Source organism: Lemur catta, chromosome Y (assembly GCF_020740605.2).
Source record: "Lemur catta isolate mLemCat1 chromosome Y, mLemCat1.pri, whole genome shotgun sequence".
NCBI lineage: Eukaryota > Metazoa > Chordata > Mammalia > Primates > Lemuridae > Lemur > Lemur catta.
The window spans coordinates 3,469,867-3,495,690 of NC_059156.1; the positions used below are offsets into that span (position 1 = coordinate 3,469,867).

At 41.3% G+C, this 25,824-nt stretch overlaps 2 protein-coding genes and 1 long non-coding RNA gene across 4 annotated transcripts in view; 2 read left to right on the forward strand and 1 right to left on the reverse strand.

The window, feature by feature from the left end:
- The window catches only part of LOC123629050 (F-box-like/WD repeat-containing protein TBL1X), a 1,209,717-nt gene that overhangs the window by 671,182 nt on the left and 512,711 nt on the right, over positions 1-25,824 (forward strand). The window lies entirely within an intron of this gene.
- LOC123629055 (ubiquitin-protein ligase E3C-like) lies at positions 25-15,014 on the forward strand. The gene is made up of 4 exons (XM_045538992.1): positions 25-544; positions 2,665-2,780; positions 9,020-9,177; positions 13,458-15,014. Exons 1-4 carry the CDS (start codon positions 362-364, stop codon positions 13,655-13,657), a joined length of 657 nt encoding a protein of 218 aa, XP_045394948.1. The 5' UTR covers positions 25-361; the 3' UTR covers positions 13,658-15,014.
- On the reverse strand, positions 15,162-24,875 carry LOC123629078. Its single transcript, XR_006731898.1, has 2 exons — positions 23,875-24,875; positions 15,162-15,285 (listed from the first exon to the last, which is right to left on the reverse strand). It is a non-coding gene; the product is annotated as an uncharacterized LOC123629078 (long non-coding RNA).

A 25,824-nucleotide genomic window follows, 5' to 3' on the forward strand; every position in this document is an offset into this window, starting at 1 on the left:
CTGGCCTTGCTACTGTCAGCATTTATTTTGTGTGTATTTTTATATACCTTCTAAGTGAAAGTTAATGTTGATAATAGTATTTTTCACAATAAACAATTTCATTAATATACTAAGACTTATAAATAAGTGAAATTTTAGGTAATTTTTAAATAACAAGATATAGACATGGACCAAACCACAACTGAAGGTCAGAGCAGAAGGAGGTGACGGGAGAGTCTGTCAGTGGGCACCTGGGTCTTTCGTTACATGCCTGCCAGACTGTCTTTTAAACCTGTTGCCAGTAACTCCAGCAACAGCATGTTCATTGTCAGTTTCCACTGCTCCTATAAAAACATTTAGCATACATTTAGATGTAAGAATTATGTATCTAAATAACACATTTTTGTTTTGCTTTCGGTATTCCGTCCAAAGAAGTGCATTTGATCGCTGTGCCGGCCTGTCCCAGTCTGGTGGCACTTTTCCCCTTGCTAATGGTTCCAACCTCACCCTTTTGGTAAGGCAGCTTCTGTTTTTTTACAGACAGAATGAAGACTCAAAACGTTTGGTGAGTATTAACTACATTTTCACTTGTCCTTGTTTATATATTTTCCAAATTCTCATTTTTTTTAAGTGGAAATGGTACGTATCTGATTAAGAAATCAGGTAACCTCTCCACTGTGTCTAAGCCTTTGTGAACTATTCCTCAGCCAGTGGTAATAGGTCACCTTTGTGTAATGTGCTTTACCTATTAAAATTTGATACACATTTTCAATAGGCTTTTTCATGAAATCTCACATATAAAAAACAGTAGACTGTGTTGGCTGACTTACCGTGTATACCCCTGAGCCAGCCTCAGCAGCCACCATACTTCTGTCAACGTGAAGCATCGGAAATACCACATCATCATGTTCATCTGCAGTCTGTAAACCATAGGGTCTCTCATTTTTAAATATCACAAATTTTATAGGCTTTTGCTGTTACCAGTGATGAGGAATAGTGTATGTTAATGGTGGAAAATAAATGTAGATGCATAGATGAATAATTTTTTTTAAATGTAATTTGTTGCTACCCATTTTCCCAGGAAATATGAAGAAGTTCACATATACTTTTCTATTCTTAAATATACATCTATTCTTTGAAACTTGTTTACCTGTATTTAAAATCTCAAATTGTCTTGCAGTGAAAAGCAAGTCTTCCATGCTACAGATCACACATACTAGAAAGATCCTCACATGAACTAAGTACAGAGGACAAAGGAATGAAAGGAATGCCTTATTGCTTACCAAATCTGTGGCCTTAAACCCCAGCATTTTTGCCTGAGCTGAGCTAGGCTGAAACATGGGGAGAACTTTCTATGAATTAGTCTAATGAGGCAGTAAAAGCAGTTTGTTTGTTTATTTTAGAGACGGAGTCTCCCTCCATAACCCAGGCTGGACTGCAGAGGCCTAACCATTGCTCACTGCACCCTGAAACTCCTGGGCTCAGGCAATCTTCCCACCTCAGCCTCCTGAGTAGCTGGGACTACGGGTGCACACCACCATGCCTGGCTAATTTTTAAAAGTTTTTGTATTGACAGGCTCTGGCAATGTTGTCCAGGCTGGTCTTGAATTCCTGACCTCATGTGATCCTCCTGGTTTGGCCTCCCAAAGTGCTGGGATTATAGGTGTGAGCCATCCTGCCTGGCAGCAGTAAAAGCAGTTTAATGTGCGCCTTCTGCACTTGCCTTGAATGCGGGTGCTTTCCAGGCTTTCTATTTGAAGTTTATGAGAAAAAAAATTAGAAACATACAACAGCACATAATCTGGCTTTCTTTCTGGAACAGGCTGTCCCTATCCTTGCATATTCTAATCTTGTGGATCAAAAGGTACAAAGATGTGAGAGCAATAAATTAATCACATACGGGAAAATGTCTCCTGCCCCAGGCTTCAGGTTCCCGAATTCCCACTGTGGGAGCGTACATGATGTCACTTTTGATAGTTTTTCTAAGATACTCTCTGTGAAAATAAGCATATACAGCAATTTCTTCCTCACCTCCCTTTTTTTTTTTATTTTAAATAAGGTATTCTGGTAAGTCAAATAGTATACTAGGATCATATTTTCTTTCATGTACAATTTATCTGTAATTATTCTGGAGTTAATAATTGCTTCACTAATTAGTTGCTTGATTTTCTTTGAATCTTCTTTTTTTTTTTGAGACAGGGTCTCACCTTGTTGCCCAGGCTGGATTGCAGTGGCGTCATCATAGCTCACTGCAACTTCAAACTCCTGAGTTCAGTTGATCCTCCTGCCTCTGCCTCCTGAGTGGCTGGGACTACAGGCATGCACCACCACGCCCAGCTAGTTTTTCTTTCTCTCTCTCTCTTTTTTTTGTTAAGAGATGGTGTCTCAATATGTTGCCCAGGCTGGTCTCGAACTCTTGGCCTCAAGCAGTCCTCCTGCCTTGGCCTCTCAAAATGCCAAGATTATAGGCCTGAGCCACCACAGCCAGCCCTGATGTATTATTATTAAGATAGAAAATGTAAATATTGCTAAGTAAAACCTGACTTCGAAGAGTTACTTCTTATCGAGTTTTGATTAGGTTTGATTAAGTGTGTATTACCACTTAAGGAAATTTGGAATATTATATAAATTAGCAAACAATTACATTTTAATGGATTGAGAGTTTTGTGTGTTTTGCTGTTGCAGATATGGCTGTATCAAAACTTAATTAAACACAGTGCACTGTTTGTCAAGCAGTTGGATGGATCAGAGAGACTTACATGCCTATTTCAAATCAAGAGGTTGATGAGCCTGTGTTGCAGGTAAATTCTGTCCTAGTCAGCATCTTATGTATGTAACGTATTCACCAATTTGAATGTCTAGGAGAACACCTTTTGTTTTCATTTTCTGAGACAGTGGCTTTACCACAAATTTTTTTGAAGACCTTGAAGTATTCTGTGTATGACTATTTTCCCTCTAGGTGATTCTCGCTAGTGTGACTTAGAAACTAAGACAGAGATATAACTATCTTCCAGATGATACTTTCTTTTCAGGGATGTCCTGGAATTGTCTTGTGAAATGTGGGATCTCCTGGTTCCTAGTGAATGGAAGGTCATTCAGGAGAGGACTGAGGTTCGAGTGATTTCATTCTCAGGGTTTCTACCAAAATGCAGTTTGAAAGCCACTTCTTTGGGATATACCTTTCATCAGGCTTTCTGATTATTTACGTATGAACTCAAAATAAATTACTTCCGTAACCTTCTTGGATTCAGTCTACAAAAGAACACATTTAAGTGATGTGAGCTGATATTACCTCACTATAACAAACCAAGATAATATCTTCACCAGTCTCTAATAAATTGCTTATGTCTGCATGGTAGTAAAATTTTCACGTGATTCTGAGCCTTCAGCACAATTGCAGTTAATGTCCTGGGAGCTACCTATAATAAAGCGTATTTAAGATTGCTGTCGGAACTAGGCCTTACAGAGTGTTCCAAAATACGTACCTGGAGTAAAGATGGGAAAAGAGAACCTGTGAGAGAGAACCAGAATGATCGCAAATCTCAAGAATTCATACTTTCTTAAGCTCTTTTATTTCATAGAAAAACTTCTAGTTTTGAAAGCATAGTGTATACCTTCATGGCATAAAGCCAGGAGTTTGCAAACACGTTTTGTAAACAGCTAGAGTAGCAAGTATTTTAGGGTTTGCAGGCCACATAGGATCTCTGTTAAATAATCTTTCACTTTTTTTACAACCCTTTAAAATCAGTAAACCACTTTTCACTCAACAGCTATATAAAAACAGACCGAGGGCTGGTTTGGCCCGTGGGTTGCAGGTTGTGAACACTTTCTCTAAGGTAACTTTTGAAGGTAGTCATATAAGCAAGTAATTTGAATAGATGATGTATCCGAATGGAATTTCTCATTTCTTTTCCAATTTTTAATTTTGAAAAATTTCAAATACTAGGAAAGTTGAAAAAATACCTTTGGATAGATTCAGAAGTTACCATTTTGCCACATATGCTTTCTTCCTCTACACGTACTGGTTTTCTGAAGCATTGGAGAGTGAGTCGCAGACGTCAGGACACTCACCCCGGTTCTCCACACGTCGAGGAACAGCACATTCTTACGTGACTGCAGTGCTAGTTCCACACCTGAGAAAATGAGGATTTCTCTAATATCACGTAATATGCACTCCATATTCACATTTCCTCATTTGTCTCAAAAATCTCTGTTTTGATGATCCTAAGAACTGTTCATTTCATGTATTCCTCTGTGTTCTGCATCTCTGAAATACTGGGAGTTGGGTTTACGGGAGGGTTTCTCAATCTTGTCCTGTTGACAGCTTGGAAGAGCTCTGTCTTGGGGCCACCCTGCACGGCAGGAGGCTGATCAGCGCCTCTCACCTGTACCCCTCAGGTGCTGGTCTCGCCCCACTCCTAGCCAGACACGTCTCCGAACACTGCCAGATGTCACCCCAGAAGCAAAATTGTCCTCAGTTGAGAGCCACTGATACAGAGGCTTGCTTCAATTTAATTTAACCATTTTTAATAAGATTGCTTCGTAGGAGGTAATGCAAAAGTCATGTCATGTCACATCAAGAGACACCTACTGAGGTATATCCCATTATGAATGATGCTGAGTTTGATTATTTGGTTAAGATAGAAACGACTGTAGTTCTCTATTGTAAAGGTACATTTCTTCTTTGTCTATGGGATGGTGCTTGCATATGTGGATACAACCTGTCACCAGGGGTTTTAGCATCTGTAGATGATCTATGCCTAAATCATTCGTAACATCAGCTGTGGTTTGTGGAATGGTGAGTCTTGTAATTCTCTTGCTGCTTCAGTGTTTATTATCTGGCATTCTTTTGATAAAGAAGACCCCTCCCACCCTTTCCCCTTAGTCTCAGTAAGGTCTTATGTAGTTTTTAAAACAGAGAGTGTGATAAATTATTCTCTTTGGTGGTCGTGTTTAAGGTAGAGAGAGCCCTGTAAGTAGCCTCTCTGGGCCAGGAACAGTGTCTCACACCTGCAGTCCCAGCCCTGTGTCGTTGTTATTTAACACTAACATTTGTAAAGGTAAACAGATACTTAACTACTTAAATTAAGTAAATTTATTTTGAAAATAAAGATAATTTTGAGAAAGGTCACCAATATTTGCATTACTTGGATTTCTTCTTTCGTGAGTGTTGGCTCATCAGGTCCTCGGTTTGTTAGAAAGAGCTTGTGGGGTCCCACGAAGTGCTGGGCAGGGTTCTCAGCACTGAAGTGTGGCTGTGAGAAGTCAGAGGGTTCTTGCTCTCCTAGCTTATATCTGGTCTGGGAGACCAAGAATAAACATAAAGAAGTGTGAATGTTTTTACACAAAAAAGTAAATGTTTTAAGTGTTGAGATGAAAAGAAGGAAATTCCTTTTGTGGATTTGGTGGGGGAGTGGCTCTTCTGTGATCATCTGGTCAGAAAGGCCTTGTGGCCACTTGGAACAAGGGAGGGCCTTGGCCAAGCGGTTGTCAGCCGGGGGCAGAGTCGGTCTGGTGTGGCTGCTGAGAAGGCGCAGATACTTGAGGTCTGGTGGGCACGTTCCCTCATGACTTCAGCTGTATGCTGAGAGGGCAGGGAAGCCAAAGGAAAGTTTTGAGCAAAGAGTGACATGACCTGACTTTTTTTTCTTCTCTGTCTCTTTTAAAGTTTCCATTTGGTAAAATTTCAAATATGAAAGAGTAGAAAAATGGTATACTAAGTGCTCTTTGCTGCGACCTTGTTGACCATTGCTAGTATTTTGCTGAATCATTGCAAAGTAACGTGGTGACAGTGCAGTCCCCACATACTTCCACATGTCTCTCTGAAGAGGAAGACACTCTCCTACAAACTGTAATACCATTATCACACCCATAAAGTTGCTTAAGAATACATTAGCTGGGGCCGGGCGCCGGTGGCTCACGCCTGTAATCCTAGCACTCTGGGAGGCCGAGGCGGGTGGATTGTTTGAGCTCAGGAGTTCGAGACCAGCCTGAGCAAGAGCGAGACCCCGTCTCTACTAAAAATAGAAAGAAATTATCTGAGCAACTAAAAATACATATAGAAAAAATTAGCCGGGCATGGTGGCGCATGCCTGTAGTCCCAGCTACTTGGGAGGCTGAGGCAGAAGGATCGCTTAAGCCCAGGAGTCTGAGGTTGCTGTGAGCTAGGCTGATGCCACGGCACTCACTCTAGCTCAGGCAACAGGGTGAGACTCTGTCTCAAAAAAAAAAAAAAAAAAAGAGCTGGTACGAGGGGCCAGCACTCTGCTTTCACAGTCCCAGTACCAGCACCCATTTCACTCAGAAATGGCTCAATGTAGTCACTTTGGCTAATGCGCAGTTTATTTTCAAATTTCCCCTGTTGTCTTCACAATGTGTTTTATAGCTGTTTTTCTTTCTTTCTTTCTTTCTTTTTTTAAGAGAGTCTGTTTGACCCCGTGTTACCTTTGATGTCTCCTAAATCTTTCATCTAGAACGGCCCCTCAGTCCCACACCTCCGCTTTAAGTTTTCATAAAGCGGCTGGCGTGTTGAAAAGGGCCTGCAGGGAGGGAGGGCAGAGACAGGGATCAGCGAGGGATGGCGGTAATCCGGCTGGAAGAGGTGGTGGCCGGCATGGCACCGAGCTAATGGCAGAGGGTGACACAGAGTTGGTAGCTTCTGGAGAGTTGACAGGATTTGCTGACACACTGGCTGTGGGGTTTCAGATAAGGAAGAGTTGAGGATAGACACAAGCTTGGTGTGAGCAAGGGGAAGGATGAAGTAGTTTTAAGTCTGGAGTGCGTAACACCGGAGGGTGTTGAGTGGATGGTGTGGGAGAGAAAAAGCAGGATCGCTGAAGGAGCTCTGCACAGTAGGAGGCTGTGGGGCGAGGAGGGACCAAGGAGGCAGGAGGAGGACAGGGTCTGAGGTCCTGGAGGGACAGAAGGCACAGGGAAGGAGAGAGGGGATGTGGCTGGCGTAGATGCTGCCAGCTGGGCAGCCGGTAGGATCAGAGCACTGAGGATGAAATCAGAGAGTTGGTGATCCTTGACACTACTTTTCCAAAAGGTAAAATCAGACTCTCAAGGAAACACATATCACAGGTTTTTTATTAATTCTTAATTAATGAGGGACCCAGTTAGACACGCAGCTCATTTAAATGAGGACTCACCATGCTGAGCCTTACATTCTCTCTTTGACAAAAGCCTTTTGCCAGGAATAGGAAGAATTTGCATAGCTCAAGATGGGAAACATTTGTATGACTTACGGGTTTTCTACAAGTTAACTTGTGTCTTTACAGAGCTGCTGTAGCTTGGTGGACACAGGGTGGTGTAACCCGGTGGGTGGGCTGCGCAGGACCTTCAGTAACCCCTCCCCCCTTTTCTTTGTTCTTTGCTTATTCTACAGTCTCTTGATCTTTGCCTCAGCAACGCCACTGCTGGCCCAAGAGAGCAGTGTTGGGTTTGGAGCGTGGCAGGAGCGGGGTCGTCGGTCACGGGGTGCTGTGCTGCAGAGGGGAGCAGGGAGGTGGAGTCACGGCTGGTGAGGGCAGTGGGCAGAGTCTCTGTAACTTGGAAATACTAGTAGCATGTTTGCTGATGACACGGTACGAGAGAGAATCTTGATGCCGAAGGAAGAGTTACTAGAACAAATATCGCTTCCAAGAGAGGACAGGGTGTAGCTCCAGGGTTATAGGGTAGGGCCTCAGATGGGGTAAGGGCAGTTTGTCCATATTGTTCAGAGACTGACAACCTGGTTAAAAACCTGGATAAAAGATTGGAGCAGACACACTTGAAAAGGAGACATCTGAATAGCCAGTAAGCCCTTGAAAAATGCTCGTCAGTCATTAGTGATCAGGGAAGTACAAATTCAGACCCAGTGGACACGCCCACACGGCTAGGTTCTACAAACTGTCCATTCCAAGCGTTGAGGGTGTGGAGCAAATGGGGCTCCCATGTACTGCTGTTGTAAGTTTGGTAGTGTCTTACAAAGTTAAATACATAGCTGCCACGTGACCCAGTGATTCCACACCCAGGAATTTACCCAAGAGAAAGGAGGCCCAGTCCATACAGAGGCTGGCCCTCGAATGCCCATAACAGCTTTCTTTGTAATAGCAAAAGACTGGCAACAAGCCACACGCCTGTCAGCGCGTGAATGTATAAGCCAAAGGTGGTGTTTCCGTGCAGTGGAACACTGCTCAGCAGTGCAGAGGACCAGCCTTCGGACACGTGTGGATGAATCTCAGATACCGAGTGAAAGCGTCTGGACACTGAGCCCAGACCATGTAATAACTTCTTACATGTAAAAACAGCAGAAAGTGCACCCTGCTGTACACTGACAGCAGACGGGGCTGGGGACGACAGCACAGGTGCACAGGCTGAGTGGCTTGGAGGGGGAGTGGACCGGAGATGGCCGGGGAGAGCGGCTGCTGTGCTCTGAGTCCTGGTCATGCTGCCCAGGTCAAGTAGGTATAGATCAGTGTGCGCAAATATGTCTCTGTGGAGTTGATTTTAAGAAAAGACATGTCTGTTTTTAAATAAGACTTTAATTTTGTGACAGCTAGGCCTTCCCTTCTGCCTATAATCCTTCTCATAGGCAGAAGGGAGGCTTTAGTCAAAATGACAGATGACTTAGGACCAGGCATCTATCCCTGTCCGTCCTGTGTGGAGGATGCTGCAGGCATGGAAAGGCCTGAAGTCATCTTTGAAGGAGATGATGTTCACTTCTTAAGAAATTTCTCCCTCAGTTTAATTAGATGTAGTTTCTCTCGGTACAATCTGTGGTTTATACTTCTTCACGCTGTTTGTAATCTGATTCTTTGTGTCCATTTCTCATGTCTGTAAGCCTAGTGCCAGCACGGCACATCATAAGGACTCTTGCAAACTGGTTGACGGAGTGTTTGATCACTGCCCTGTCTTTGAGATATGTCTATTTTCAGAGATGGTCTAGTGCTAGATCAGAGTTGGGTACTTACCATTGTGCCTGAGAGTAATTTGGGGAAACCTGGTGACCTACGCCACACAGTAATTGAGGGAATGCTTCCCCCCCCCCTTTTTACAGGTTGCTGCAAAACTGTAATGATGACAGTTTGAATGTTGCACTTCCGATGAGAATGCTTGAGGTATTTTCATCTGAGAATACTTACATGCCTGTTTTACAAGATGCCAATTATGTGGTGTCAGTAATTGCACAAACTTTGCACTACGTGATTCAAAATGGTAAGTAGTAGGTGGGATAAGAACTGTGGCGTAGCCTTATTACCTGAAGTACGTACAAGCCAGCACGCTTTTTAGAGCTTACCCCAGCATCACAATATGTAACAGAAGCATCGTGCACAGGTGCGGGGCGCCCACGAGAGTCACAGACTCCAACATCTGTCCTTGGCCCTGCCGACTTCGAAAATTTGGAAACGTATTATTTTCTTTTGCTTGGAAATGAAGAAAATCAATGTATGCTTTTAGAAATTGTCTCGAGTACAATACTTTAATCCAAGATTTGCATCTGCAGTGAAGCCATCCATAACTGAGTAGGAAGGGGTCTTATAACCTCGCGATCACTCTGAGTGGATAGGAAAGATAATACCGCAAATGCCTGTCTTATTAAAGAGCAAATCTTACTATTCTCCGGGTGTGGTGGCTCATGCCTGTTAATCCCAGCACTTTGGGAGGCTGAGGCAGGAGGGAGGATCACCTGAGCCCAGGAGTTCGAGGCTGCGGTGAGTTATGATTGGGCAACTGCACTCCAGCCTGGTCAGCAGAGTGAGGACCTGCCTCGAAAAAACAAAAAACAAAAAGTAAATCTTACTAAATTATTCCTATTAAAAGAATGATAAATTCTCACATTAGGTCAGTAGAATGGGATACTTGGCTTATTTGAATTTTCTTTTTATAACTCAGTGTTAAAGCTTTTATGCATTGATACTATCCTTAAAATGTCTGCATTACATAAGGCAGTGGTGCCCAGCACCAGGGACCGGGTTTCACGGAAGACAATTTTGGTGGGAGGGCGGGGGTCAGAGCTCCGCAGCCCAGTCCCTGACAGGTTACAGACATAGTAAATTTGAAGTTCCACTGAGGACATTAGTGACACTATTTGGAGAAAAACCGTGAAATAAATTTTTAAAAATCTTTTATGATGAAGTGTGAGTAGTATAAAATCTAAAATAACTCTCAATCCCAGTATCCTCTCGCAAGTGAAAAGGCAAATACCTCAGGGCTCTGAGGCTTCAGAAATATTAGTTAGCATTAAAATATATATATGTGATCAGTCATAAAGGATCTAAGATGGTTTTAGAAAGGCATGCTAACTGATGAGAGTATAAATGTGCTTTTGTTTTCTTAAAATGATGGACTAATAATATAGGTTAAATCTAACTGATTCAGTCCTGTGAATTAAAACTGTAAAAATTACATTTTTATCCATTCCAACCTACTATTCATTTTTTTTTTAAACTCCTTTGTTGAAAACTTAGGAAAACTGCTGCATGAATTAAAAGTCAATTGAAATTCGTGGGATTTAATTTTTTAAAAAACAAACTAATGATAATTAGAAGTAATCCGGTCAGGCGCGGTGGCTCACGCCTGTAATCCTAGCACTCTGGGAGGCCGAGGAGGGAGGATTGTTTGAGCTCAGGAGTTCGAGACCAGCCTGAGCAAGAGCGAGACCCCGTCTCTACTAAAAAAAAAAAAAACAAAAGATAGAAAGAAATTAGCTGGACAACTAAAAATATATAGAAAAAATTAGCTGGGTATGGTGGCGCATGCCTGTAGTCCCAGCTAACCAAGAGGCTGAGGCAGGAGGATTGCTTGAGCACAGGAGTTTGAGGTTGCTGTGAGCTAGGCTGGCTCCAGGGCACTCTAGCCCAGGCAAGAGAGGGAGACTCTGTCTCAAAAAAAAAAAAAAAAAAGAAATAGTAATCTATGTATGATGTATTAATTGATGTATTATGTATATCAACTTAAGCCTAAGCATTCAATGAGAATTTTTTTACTTTTCCTGTTTTCTGAGATTATAAGGAAGACAATCCAGAAATATGCATTATTTGAAATTTGAAATGTGTCAAAAAATAGGAAATGCTTGAAAATCTTATACTGAAACAGCTGCTTCTAGCATGTTCTGTGGTATCCCATTTTTCAGTTGTTTTGATAAATTGCTTCCTGATGTTATTAGTCTATAAAATGTTGGGATTGTTTTTGTTAATTATAGTTTGCATTTTTATTGTACATTTTGTGCTATGAAGCTTTTTAACTCTCGCAACAGAACTTAATGCTCTAGTCATACTGTGTCGGGTGCATGTCTGTTCAACATGCACGTTATTAAAATGTATTTTAAAAACAATCTTAATGTATTTTTAAAAATTGTTGTGCATGTCTTTTCAGTTTTATCAGAAAAGAGCTTTCAAGCTTCCATGTTGAGTTTCACTAGCAATTAATGTATACTAGGTTAGAATTAGGGTAGTTACAGTGTAGGCCTAATGAGAGTACTAAGTATTCATTGTTTAGTAATCTTAAGTTCAAACTGTATAGAACTATTTTCCAGAACTATGCCAAGCACATGGATTGTTTTTAATGTGTCTTTCCAAATATGCCTGTATAATGAGATATTCACAAATAACACATGAACATTGTGCTTACTGTTTTATAAAAAGCAAGCAAGCATTTCTTAAAAGAATATATGATTTGAATCATTGATGATAACCAGAGTTATCATCACCACACACCCAGAAATCCTATGAAAATCATAGAAAAGAAAATTTAATAAAGGCCTTAAAAGTTGTTTCTGCTCACATGTAATTTGCCTTTAAATCAATTAATTTCCTTGTTGACCAGATTGTGGTCTCCAAACATATCACTTCCTTGAAAAGGAACTTCAGCATCCCTGGAGAAGAGGCTGGGTACAGATCTGGGTCAGGACAGGAGGTTGGAGCGGGGTGGTTTGTCCCATCAGAGAGCAGGGCTCCCGGTGACCTCTAGGCTCCGAAGCCACCTGATGCTCCAGCCAGGCCCACAGATGGGATGGTGTGGGATCAGTAAGGATAACAGCTGCAGTGCATTGAAAATATCAGTGTGGTTAACTCCATGAGTTCAGCATGATGTATATTTTTTCCTTTTCTTTTTTTTTTTTTTTTGAGATAGAGTTTCACTCCCTCACCCAAGCTGGAGTGCAGTGGTGTGATGTTGAACTCCTGGGCTCAAGCAGTCTTCCTGGCTCTGCCTCCTGTAGCTGGGACTATAGGCATGCGCGACCATGACTGGTTAATTTTTTAAATATTTTTTGGAGAGACAGGGTCTTGCTCTGTTGCCCAGGCTGGTTCTGAATTCCTGGCCTCAATGAGTGATCCTCTTCCCTCAGCCTCCCAACTTGGATTACAGGTGTGAGCCACTGTGCCAGACCTCAACATGATATTTAAAAACCCACAAAACTAACTGAATACTTGGGGGACACTTAGGAGATATACCCAAAGATCACAATATACAGGCATTATTGGGAATCCTGATTTAAGCAAACTAGCTGAGTAAAATTTATAATGCGAGATAATTGGAGACTGGAACGCTGACTAAATATTTGTGATATTAAGGAATTACTGCTTATTTTAGCTGTGATAATGGTATTTTTCAAAAATAAAGTCCTTTTAATGATACACTGAAATAATTCTTAGATTTTTCTGTGTGAGTGGGGTACAGGTAAAGAAGGATTGGCTATTGCCAGCTATTGCAGACACGAGGTGTGGATATGTGGGTTTATTACCAGTCACACTGTTTAGCTGTTTAAAGTTGTCCTTAATATTAATAAAATGTTAAAGAATTACATGAAATTTGGACCTATAGAGATTTGTAAAAAGCGTTTAAACACTGATGAGCTTTTTTCCTTATTATAAGAACAGATACTAAATTGTAAATATGTATTCTTCCTTTTAGGGTATTTTAGGTCTATTTGTTGATTAACGGCAAGCTTCCATCTAGTATTGAATATTCTGATTTATCTCGAGTTCCTATAGCAAAAATTTTGCTAGAGAATGTTCTAAAACCATTGCACTTTACTTACAACTCCTGTCCAGAAGGTGCAAGGTGAGAACGGAATGGACTTACTGATTTTGTCATTTCATAAGATCTGTATCTAACAGTAACTTTTACATAGGATGCTATTTTAAATATAGACTCAAATTGGAAGTCAAATTTTTGCTCTTATTAGTGTTGATTTAGTTTATAGAAAAATAGCCTTTTTCTGTCTTGCCTGCAACCTAATATAAATTTGGGATTTTGGTAACCTGGTTATCGTCCTGCCATCTGGTAGCTGTCAAAGGCATGATAGAGTTATCTTAATGGAGAAGATATAAAATTAAGTTCACTTCAGGTTGATCTAGGTGATATTAAATGATTAACTTGGTTAATTTAAAATAGTAGATTATTTAGAAGGATATTTTGAAAGGTTATTTTAATCAGTGATTTGATGAACAGTGTGCTTTGGTTTTATAAACGGCTTCCATTTTCTCTTTCAGGCAACAGGTCTTCACAGCCTTCACGGGGGAGTTTCTGGCGGCGCCTTTCACAGATCAGATCTTTCATTTCATCGTCCCGGCGTTGGCAGATGCACAGACCGTCTTCCCTTACGAGCCCTTCCTGCGGTCACTGTTGTTGGCAGAGCGGAGGTGCTCAGAGAAGAGCGGTGGAGCACCGTGGCTTTTCTATTTTGTTTTAACTGTTGGTGAAAATTATTTGGGTATGAAATACAAAACACATTTTACCTGAACTCACGTGTAGCTTGGATTAGCAGATCAGTCATAAGCTCACGCAAGGGTGTGTGTCACATAAAGATAGTTTCTGGGGTAGGCATCTCTTGGAAGAGGGTATTTGCTGAAGGACTGTGGTCTGGACAGTGTCCCTGAGTAAAGTTTCCAGATGCAGCAAAAAGTCTGTTTTAGATACATGTTTAAAAGGCCACACAGATTACAAGAGATAGCAGTTAAATGGGAGAACTCTTCTGTGAGAGTTTCTGTCCCCCCACTTGGTGTTGCGCTTCCAGTGTGCCTGTTCTAGAATGATAGCATCTTTCTTTAGTATATTTTAATACAACATATATATGGACATGAAGTGTTAGGATAAAGAGATACAAGAGAGAACAAACTTTTTCTTACTCTCACATTCAACGTGGCATACTTCTGTGACCAGGTATGTGGGGGTTTTCTCCACACAATGAACATTTGCCAAGTGGATACCAACTAGATATCTTATAATTCAAGTCAGCTCTGATGCTGTCCACCTGGACATGGGCTCAGATGGCCAATTGCATGCATTAACAGAAGGTCGTCACGTGTATTTCTGACCAACTAGCAAAAGTCGAGGTTCCTGCAACCTGTATTTGGGTTGGATAATTTACTAGGACAGCTCACAGAACTCAGGGAAACACTTTACTTATAATTGCCAGTCTATTGTAATGGATCTTATAAGGAACAGGTGAACAGCAAGAGGACAAAATGCACAGGGCAGTGTTCTTGGGAAGGGGCCTGGGTGGAGCTTGGCACCCTCTGGGCACGCCACCTTCCCAGCCCTCCACGTGTTCAGCAGTCCACAAAGTGGTTGAGTCTTGTTCAAGAGTTTTACAGAGCTTAGTCCCCAGTCCCCCCAGCCCTGGGAGGTTGGTGCGTGGGGCTGAAAGTTGCAGTCCTCTCTCACTTGGTCTTTCTGGCAACCAGCCCCATCCCGAGGCCATCTAGGGGGCCTCGCCTAAGTCACTACTGGAGCAGACGCTCAGGTACGATCAAAACTGGCTGGCTGGGAATAAGAAAAGACATTCCTTTCTTTTAGGAAATTCCAAGAAATTCTAAAAATGCTCTGTGGCATAAACAGGCACAAAGACCAAATGCATTTCATACTGTACGGCAGTAAGTTCTTTGGATATGAGGCAAAAATGATGCCCAGGTTTTCCATTTTAACTAAACTGTGTCTAAACTGATTGTTGTACGAAGGGGCGCTGTCTGAGGAAGGCCTGCTGGTGTATTTGCGAGTGCTGCAGACCTTCCTTCCTCAGCTGCCAGTGTCGCCGGCCAACGCCAGCTGTCAGGACTCTGCCAGCGACTCTGAGGAGGAGAGCGAGGAAGCCGGGAAGCCCACGAGCCACGTAAGCGCTGTGTGCCCTGTCCCTGAGGCTGCTCTCCGGGCAGCTCCGTCTGCCTGGGAAGGCTGGTCTGGCCCTCTGCCCACCCTTACCTTTAATTACACGCGTAAGACCTCAACGCAGCATGTAAAGCATTCAGCCTTGGCCGCCACCCCCACCATGCTCTTTCCCAGTGATTGTGGATACCTTCTTCCACACCTCTGTCGGCTCACCTGTGGAAGTATGTGTGGAGATACAGAGTTTTGTGTTTATTTTTATGCAAAACTGAGTCATAATGCAGATTAATTTCATTATTACTCAGGAAGTATTTCCTAGAAGTGAAATTATTGGGTCAAAGGGTTAAGTTCCTCCTCACCCTATCTTGTGAACACTGACACAGAGTAATGTTTTCTCTTAATTTTTGCTAATTTTATAGAGGATAAATACTATGATTAATTTTTAAGTTATTTTTAAGTACACTGCCACATATTATCTTTTTTTTTTTTTTTTTTTTTTGAGATAAAGTCTTGCTCTGTTTTGTGGGCTGGAGTGCACTGGCAGAATCATAGCTCACTGCAGGCTCAAACTACTGGGCTGAAGCAAGCATCCTGCCTCAGCCTCCCCAGTAGCTGGGACTACAGGTGCACACTACCTTGCCTGGCTAATTTTTGTATTTTTTGTAGAGATGGGGTCTCCCTGTTACTCAGGCTGGTTTTGAAATCTTGACCACAAGCAGTCCTCTGCCTCAGCCTCCAAAAGTGCTAGGATTACAGATGTGAGCCCCCGTGTCTGGCCTGTTATCTTTAAGTTCCCCTTCTCCCTTTTCTTTCTTCTTATTAAGAGTTTACTATGTATTTTCAAGGTATAAAAAGCTTTAAAATTCTATATTCACATACTTAATTTGTTTGTTTTACTCAAGGGATATATCTGCCACTGATTATTTTTCCTCGCAATCACTGGAAATAGCTTTAGGTATAGCTATAATAGGTTGTCAGATATTCTTAAGGAATTTTGTATTGATTAATAGTAAAAATAATTAATACTTAGTCTAATACTAAGTAAATTTTCATAGTATGTTTAAGTGAAAGGGGGTATTAGTACGATACCTTCTGGATACAAACAGCTTTGTTAGCATAGAATAAAAACAGTTATAAGAAAAGGAAAAACATTACTGCCAAAGTTTATGGCTAGGGAGTAGGGTTGATTACGGATGGGTGTAACTGAATTCTTTGTGAATGCTGAAACTGTTCCATCTGCTAAAATTCAAAAGTGTACACCAAAAAGTATGAATTTTGTTGTGTGGTCAGAAAAAGCATGGGGTTCTGTAGATAGAATGTAGATAAAATTTTTGTTTTTAGAAGAAAGTTAATTTTTTCTTTTCCTTTTCTTTCCTTCTTCTTCTTTTTTTTTTTTTTTTTTAAGAGACAAAGTCTTACTGTTACCCAGGCTGGAGTGCAGTTGTGCAATCATAGCTCACTGCAGGCTCAAACTCCTGGGCTCAAGTGATCCTCCTGCTTCAGCCTCCTGAGTAGCAGGGACTAAAGGTTTGCACAACCATGCCTGGTTTTTAAATTTTTTGTAGAGATGGAAGTCTTGCTCTTGCTCAGGCTGGTCTCAAACTTCTAGCCTCAAGCCATCTTCCTGCGTTGGCCTCCCAAAGTGCTGGGATTACAGGTATGAGCCACCATGCCTGGCCCTATGAAAATCCAATTTTTTTTTTCTTTGAGACAGAATCTCACTCTGTTGCCCTGGATAGACTGTATTGGCATCATCATAGCTCACTGCAACCTCAAACTCCTGGGCTCAAGTGATTCTCCTGCCTCAGCCTCCTGAGTAGCAGTTGGCACTACAGTGCATGCCACAATGCCTGGCTAATTTTTCTGTGTTTAGTAGTTTAGAGACGGGGTCTCACTCTTGCTCCAGCTGGTCTCAAACTCCTGAGCTCAAGCAGTCCTCCCACCTTGGCCTCTCAGAGTGCTAAGGTTTAAAGCACGAGCCACCATGCCTATCCTGGAGACCCAATTTTTTAATATTTAATTATGTTCCAGAGAATCTGTAAAATTAAGAAATTCTTTTATATACAATATATTTCATACTCATGTGATGATGAGGCCATTGAGTGTTAGCTAGAGAGATGACAGAAAGTCCTTCCTCAATGTGCAAGTACAGACATGAAAACAGAATATGAAGACTTGTGAAACAAAAAAGAATGCACAGGTTCTCTTGCTATGGTTACACTTATTTAAAAAATGGGATCAATTTATTGATTCTGTTTTTATTATTTACATCTATAGAAAATGTCACTTTGTTTTCTTCTTTTTTTAATGCGTAAGAGTTTCAAGGTCTGTTTGAAACTCTGTTTTAATGTTTCTTTTTTATTTATTCTTTTTTCCTATGTCTTGGGTATCCTTCCTTTTGTTCATGTTTGAAATGAGAACTAATGACCCCATTGTGAGCCAGATACTCCTAGGTTTGACTCCAAATCATTCTTTATTTCTGGGCTAGGTCTTTTATGTCTATGTTTGTATATTACCTTTTCTGTCCTATAATACTTAATTATGTAGAACCTTATATGAGATTTTTCCAGAGCCAACATTCATCCTTTATAAACCCTTTTGTCCTATATGTTTCTATATAATCTATTCACTCAGCATTTATGTATACCTTAATTTAAAATTGTACACTATAAAAATAGTAGTACTAGTGTAGTACTCTCTTATTCTAACACAACCTTGTATTAAGTGCATCTTAAAGACTCAGATGTGACACATGGACTTTATTACTTTTATCTCTAAAAGAGTGTTTTATTTGGTACATCAAATTACATAAATATGTTCATCCATGTTTCCAAACAGTATAGTCAGCAATATGCAATGTCATGTATATTCATATTTTTATATATGTTCACATATATACTTATATACATATATATAGGTATATATCTTTGGTTAGTACCCCAAATGAGTAATCTGTATAGCTTATCTTAGGTTTTATTCAGTGGATATGATCTTCTGGAGAAACTGAGATGCAAAATTTTAGATTTATTATGTATATCCTTTGATTCTTTTAAAAAATTCTGTAATATTCCCATTTTGCTTAAACTGTGTTCTCTTAATAATTTAAGATGGAAATGCCATTAGGTGATAATACAGTTTCACTATATATGCTACCTTAGTCTAGCTCACTCCAAAAAATAAGAAATGGTTTTTTTGAAATGTCAATACTGAAAATATTGTCATATCAGTAGGCAGAGACTGAGTATTCAGCTTCTGCACAGAACTGATGCCTGGTGGCTGTGGATCCGTAGGGGTGTCACAGTACCTCAACAGGTGCGTTAGTAGAGGTGTTGATGAGATCATTGCAATGTGGATAATTTTTGATAATGCATGTCTTGTATTTTCACTTGAAGAAAAATGTGGTTCTGTATGTTTGTGGAGAGGAGGCAAATTCATGTAGAACATTAACTTAGGCTAATTTTTCTGCTGTGTTTTAGGAGGACGGTAGACTATCAATACCATATGCAACAGAGGAATGTCTGAAAAAGTTGGATACCAAACAGCAGACCAACACCCTGTTGAACCTGGTGTGGAGGGATTCCGCCAGCGAGGACGTCTTCACCGTGATGGCCTGCACCTGTCACACACTCATGGTGCAGCATCGCATGATGGTGCCCAAAGTCAGGCAAGTCTGCCTGAGGGGTGACAGTACCCAACAGCGATGTAGGCTTGCCTCCCTGCGATTTTCTGTGGTCTTCATTTGGACCAGTTTTATCTGCTGTTTTCTGATAGAACACGATATAGAGTATTCTCTCTAAGCATTTCATAGAAAGTGAAAGTTTATTTTTTCTTTTCTAAACCAACTAATACTGTTTGAGGCCTTTTCCTGGGCCATGAGGCTTTGAAGTACTTTGTATGTCATGTGTCAGCAAATCAGATTGGCTTTTGTTTGTGCCCTATCTTAGGAGTGAGAGCATGGTCACCAAAAGGTTGGACTCACACCTGCGTTAGAGAACCAATATATTGCATATCTTTTAGGCTTTATTTCATAGTACCTTTTAATTGGATTATCTTTGACAACTTATTCTTATAAGTAAGTTTTTGTTCTTCAAAAATTTGAAATAAATTTTTGGTTGGGACAAAACAAAACATACATTTAAAATGTGGCTAATTTGATCTTAGGTTAATGACAGTAATCTCAAACTATTTTCTTTCCCTCCATTTTGAGTAATACTTTAGTAGTTTCTTGAGGATTAAATAGAAAAAGATTTAACTGGATGGAGTGCAAAATACATGTGTTCCACAGGACCCAAGGGACTGATGTGGCCCTGGCAACTGCGGAAAGGAGCTGTCAGTCAGTCTCAGGTGCCATGCTGATTCAGATCACCCTGCAGAAGTCTCTTTTCTTACAAAATGCCATTCCACAGCATGAGAAGAAGGATTTCTGTAGGTAAGGAAGGCATTCTTTGAAATGAACTGTAAGTGAGGAAGGCATCACCGGTGGCTGGAATTGCTCTGTAAACACTAACACAACCAACTAACGAGGTGCTGTCTTGGCTCACTGGTGTTTATTACTGTTGGAGGAAGTGAGGCATCAGTGAAATTGTGATTCCTCAATTAAGTAATTAGCTCTTTGCAGGCTAATTGCATTAGAGCAGGATGTGAGATCTGAGGATCCTAGCAGCTGAACCAGGACACTAGCTTTTATTGGAGCACAAGGGTCCATTGCTTTGGGTAGTGATTACTGGATTTAAATGCCTCTCTGCCCTGGTCTGAGGTTTACTAGTGAACCGCTCCCAAAAGGTGTTCAATAGGTAAAGGAGCTTTCTGTGTAGGCTTGATTTTATGAGTATAGCACCTATTTCCTCCAAGAAACTACTCTAGGAATTTTATTTATGATTTATATGTATTAGGTTTTAAGTATTTAGAAAGAACTTTACTATTTTAGACTTTATACTTTGAATTTGGATTTTTATAAAGTATTTAAAAGATGATTAGTATATTCCCAGGCTGGTAACTCATTCTTGACTCTTCACTGGTTAATATTAGTCCCTCTAATTTTCAGAGTTGGGATTTGCAATTTTAATTTGCTTGATATTGATTGTCAGCCTATATAAAGGAATATAAAGGTTTTGCTCTTGCTCAGGATGGTCTTAAACTCCTGAGCTCAAGCAGTCCTCCTGCCTCAGCCTCTCAGAGTTCAAGGATTACAGGTGTGAGCCACTGTGCCTGGCCAGGATAATACATTTTTAATGAAGAACTCAGTTTCTTTATGGAAAAGAAATAAAACAAGCAACTATTATCTTCTATGATAATATTCTTCCATGTTGAAGGTTCGTGGCTTTCATGGCTTTTTCTTATGATTTGCATACCCTTCTTAGCACATAAAACTCCACAAAGGCAAGAAAAAATGTTAGTGCTCTTTATTTATGTATTAGGCATATGCTAAACATCTTAAGTATCTCAGAGATGAGGCGTGTATTATTATTTTTGAATGTAGCTCTATGCTGTTCACAATGGTATAGTCTTTTTTGAAGTGAATTTTAAGTGGAAATTTGCTTGAGCACTAATGATGGGGAGACAGCATGCTTAATAACATGGTCTCCTTTAACTTACTGTGTTGCTGCTATTAAATATTTTTTTCCTTATTCCAATAAGATTTTTTTTCTTAATTTTCAATGTAATTTTGAGACTCACTGAGCGAAGCTTTTCTGTGGAATTAAAATAGTGTTGTCACAATTTCATGATTGTCATGGCATGTTCTTGTGACAGATGTCACACAGACTTTCATAAAATCATAATACTTTTGAGCTGGGAAAGACCTTAAAATTGATGTAGCCCAACCTCTTCATTTTCTGACACAAACAAATTACTTTTACCCTGCATGACATGGGAGTGTGGCTGCAAACTGATCTAATAGATTCTTTCTAGCCTAAGATTTCATGATTCTAGGTAATTTCGCATGCTCTTTTGTGCTTTTACTAATTTTTTCAGTGATTGTGCCTTTAGTTGCCATCGGGACATCTCAGAATGTACAACACTAAAATAAGAATGGAGTTCTTTTTAAAAACCAGACTCCATAGTTCATATTTTTCCCTCAGAAAATGCTAATACAGAACAATGCATCCGGAGTTTTGGATTAAATATAGGAAATTACTCAATCAAATTTGAGATTTTGTACTGAAATGTGCCTTACTTCTCTAGGCCTATTACTTCTCTTCTGCTGTGGTCATTTAAATGAACATACTTGCAAAATTCAGTCTATTAAAGTATACTCAATACAGTGCAGTATCTGCAGTAAATAAATTCACAGAGTTGTGGGTACACACGACATAGTGTTTTATTTAGTCAGATGATCAAGTTACTGTTAGTGCCCTTTCTCCTGACAGGAAAGAGAAGTTCCTGTGAAGACCCTGGGGGCCAGGTCCTCTAGGGCTGGTGCTGCCTTGTGGGGTAAAGAGTCCACTGTGACTCGGGAGCTTTGCTCTGCCACCAGCAGCTTTCCACTTGGGGCCCCATGTGATATGCCTGCTGTCCTTGTAACATACAGCAGTGGGACCAGATGATGTCTGAGGCCTCCTAAGACTTGAAAATGCAGAGATTCTGTGTTAAATTTAGCTTCCCACAAAAAGGATATGAGACTGGATATGTTGGTATTTAAAAGTATGGAATTCTGCTCTTTTAATGTCTTTTTGAGTTTTTCATTCCAAGATTATTTTTTTCTTTTCTTTTTGAGATAGAGTCTCATTCTATCCCCGGGACTGGAGTGCTGTGGCATCATCATAGCTCACTGCAACCTCCAACTGACATTGCCAGAAGGTTTTAAAGGTTAACGAGATCACACTGTGGGCACCGTTCTGCAACTTCCTTTTCATTGCAAATAATAGGTCTTAGGAGTCCTTTCATGTCCGTGTGTATTGATCCATGTCATTGTTTTGTTCCGCACCGTGATCTGTGGTATGCATGTGTGTGTACATGTCACAAGTATGTGTGCATACAGGGAAATCATGTCCATAGAGTATCATGCACGTGCACCCACGTTGCACTGTGCATGTGTCCCCATTTCTTTAAACTGGTGCCTGTGGTAGCTGATGTGTGCGCCACTGTGGTGTGCAGAGCGGGCCTCCATTCTCCACCCCCCTCCCTTTTTTTTTTTTTCAGACACTCTCCCTCTCTTGCCTGGGCTAGAGTGCCCTGGAGCCAGCCTAGCTCACAGCAACCTCAAACTCCTGTGCTCAAGCAATCCTCCTGCCTCAGCCTCTTGGTTAGCTGGGACTACAGGCATGCGCCACCATACCCAGCTAATTTTTTCTATATATTTTTAGTTGTCCAGCTAATTTCTTTCTATCTTTTGTTTTTTTTTTTTTTAGTAGAGACGGGGTCTCGCTCTTGCTCAGGCTGGTCTCGAACTCCTGAGCTCAAACAATCCTCCCTCCTCGGCCTCCCAGAGTGCTAGGATTACAGGCGTGAGCCACCGCGCCTGACCGGATTACTTCTAATTATCATTAGTTTGTTTTTTAAAAAATTAAATCCCACGAATTTCAATTGACTTTTAATTCATGCAGCAGTTTTCCTAAGTTTTCAACAAAGGAGTTTAAAAAAAAAATGAATAGTAGGTTGGAATGGATAAAAATGTAATTTTTACAGTTTTAATTCACAGGACTGAATCAGTTAGATTTAACCTATATTATTAGTCCATCATTTTAAGAAAACAAAAGCACATTTATACTCTCATCAGTTAGCATGCCTTTCTAAAACCATCTTAGATCCTTTATGACTGATCACATATATATATTTTAATGCTAACTAATATTTCTGAAGCCTCAGAGCCCTGAGGTATTTGCCTTTTCACTTGCGAGAGGATACTGGGATTGAGAGTTATTTTAGATTTTATACTACTCACACTTCATCATAAAAGATTTTTAAAAATTTATTTCACGGTTTTTCTCCAAATAGTGTCACTAATGTCCTCAGTGGAACTTCAAATTTACTATGTCTGTAACCTGTCAGGGACTGGGCTGCGGAGCTCTGACCCCCGCCCTCCCACCAAAATTGTCTTCCGTGAAACCCGGTCCCTGGTGCTGGGCACCACTGCCTTATGTAATGCAGACATTTTAAGGATAGTATCAATGCATAAAAGCTTTAACACTGAGTTATAAAAAGAAAATTCAAATAAGCCAAGTATCCCATTCTACTGACCTAATGTGAGAATTTATCATTCTTTTAATAGGAATAATTTAGTAAGATTTACTTTTTGTTTTTTGTTTTTTCGAGGCAGGTCCTCACTCTGCTGACCAGGCTGGAGTGCAGTTGCCCAATCATAACTCACCGCAGCCTCGAACTCCTGGGCTCAGGTGATCCTCCCTCCTGCCTCAGCCTCCCAAAGTGCTGGGATTAACAGGCATGAGCCACCACACCCGGAGAATAGTAAGATTTGCTCTTTAATAAGACAGGCATTTGCGGTATTATCTTTCCTATCCACTCAGAGTGATCGCGAGGTTATAAGACCCCTTCCTACTCAGTTATGGATGGCTTCACTGCAGATGCAAATCTTGGATTAAAGTATTGTACTCGAGACAATTTCTAAAAGCATACATTGATTTTCTTCATTTCCAAGCAAAAGAAAATAATACGTTTCCAAATTTTCGAAGTCGGCAGGGCCAAGGACAGATGTTGGAGTCTGTGACTCTCGTGGGCGCCCCGCACCTGTGCACGATGCTTCTGTTACATATTGTGATGCTGGGGTAAGCTCTAAAAAGCGTGCTGGCTTGTACGTACTTCAGGTAATAAGGCTACGCCACAGTTCTTATCCCACCTACTACTTACCATTTTGAATCACGTAGTGCAAAGTTTGTGCAATTACTGACACCACATAATTGGCATCTTGTAAAACAGGCATGTAAGTATTCTCAGATGAAAATACCTCAAGCATTCTCATCGGAAGTGCAACATTCAAACTGTCATCATTACAGTTTTGCAGCAACCTGTAAAAAGGGGGGGGGGAAGCATTCCCTCAATTACTGTGTGGCGTAGGTCACCAGGTTTCCCCAAATTACTCTCAGGCACAATGGTAAGTACCCAACTCTGATCTAGCACTAGACCATCTCTGAAAATAGACATATCTCAAAGACAGGGCAGTGATCAAACACTCCGTCAACCAGTTTGCAAGAGTCCTTATGATGTGCCGTGCTGGCACTAGGCTTACAGACATGAGAAATGGACACAAAGAATCAGATTACAAACAGCGTGAAGAAGTATAAACCACAGATTGTACCGAGAGAAACTACATCTAATTAAACTGAGGGAGAAATTTCTTAAGAAGTGAACATCATCTCCTTCAAAGATGACTTCAGGCCTTTCCATGCCTGCAGCATCCTCCACACAGGACGGACAGGGATAGATGCCTGGTCCTAAGTCATCTGTCATTTTGACTAAAGCCTCCCTTCTGCCTATGAGAAGGATTATAGGCAGAAGGGAAGGCCTAGCTGTCACAAAATTAAAGTCTTATTTAAAAACAGACATGTCTTTTCTTAAAATCAACTCCACAGAGACATATTTGCGCACACTGATCTATACCTACTTGACCTGGGCAGCATGACCAGGACTCAGAGCACAGCAGCCGCTCTCCCCGGCCATCTCCGGTCCACTCCCCCTCCAAGCCACTCAGCCTGTGCACCTGTGCTGTCGTCCCCAGCCCCGTCTGCTGTCAGTGTACAGCAGGGTGCACTTTCTGCTGTTTTTACATGTAAGAAGTTATTACATGGTCTGGGCTCAGTGTCCAGACGCTTTCACTCGGTATCTGAGATTCATCCACACGTGTCTGAAGGCTGGTCCTCTGCACTGCTGAGCAGTGTTCCACTGCACGGAAACACCACCTTTGGCTTATACATTCACGCGCTGACAGGCGTGTGGCTTGTTGCCAGTCTTTTGCTATTACAAAGAAAGCTGTTATGGGCATTCGAGGGCCAGCCTCTGTATGGACTGGGCCTCCTTTCTCTTGGGTAAATTCCTGGGTGTGGAATCACTGGGTCACGTGGCAGCTATGTATTTAACTTTGTAAGACACTACCAAACTTACAACAGCAGTACATGGGAGCCCCATTTGCTCCACACCCTCAACGCTTGGAATGGACAGTTTGTAGAACCTAGCCGTGTGGGCGTGTCCACTGGGTCTGAATTTGTACTTCCCTGATCACTAATGACTGACGAGCATTTTTCAAGGGCTTACTGGCTATTCAGATGTCTCCTTTTCAAGTGTGTCTGCTCCAATCTTTTATCCAGGTTTTTAACCAGGTTGTCAGTCTCTGAACAATATGGACAAACTGCCCTTACCCCATCTGAGGCCCTACCCTATAACCCTGGAGCTACACCCTGTCCTCTCTTGGAAGCGATATTTGTTCTAGTAACTCTTCCTTCGGCATCAAGATTCTCTCTCGTACCGTGTCATCAGCAAACATGCTACTAGTATTTCCAAGTTACAGAGACTCTGCCCACTGCCCTCACCAGCCGTGACTCCACCTCCCTGCTCCCCTCTGCAGCACAGCACCCCGTGACCGACGACCCCGCTCCTGCCACGCTCCAAACCCAACACTGCTCTCTTGGGCCAGCAGTGGCGTTGCTGAGGCAAAGATCAAGAGACTGTAGAATAAGCAAAGAACAAAGAAAAGGGGGGAGGGGTTACTGAAGGTCCTGCGCAGCCCACCCACCGGGTTACACCACCCTGTGTCCACCAAGCTACAGCAGCTCTGTAAAGACACAAGTTAACTTGTAGAAAACC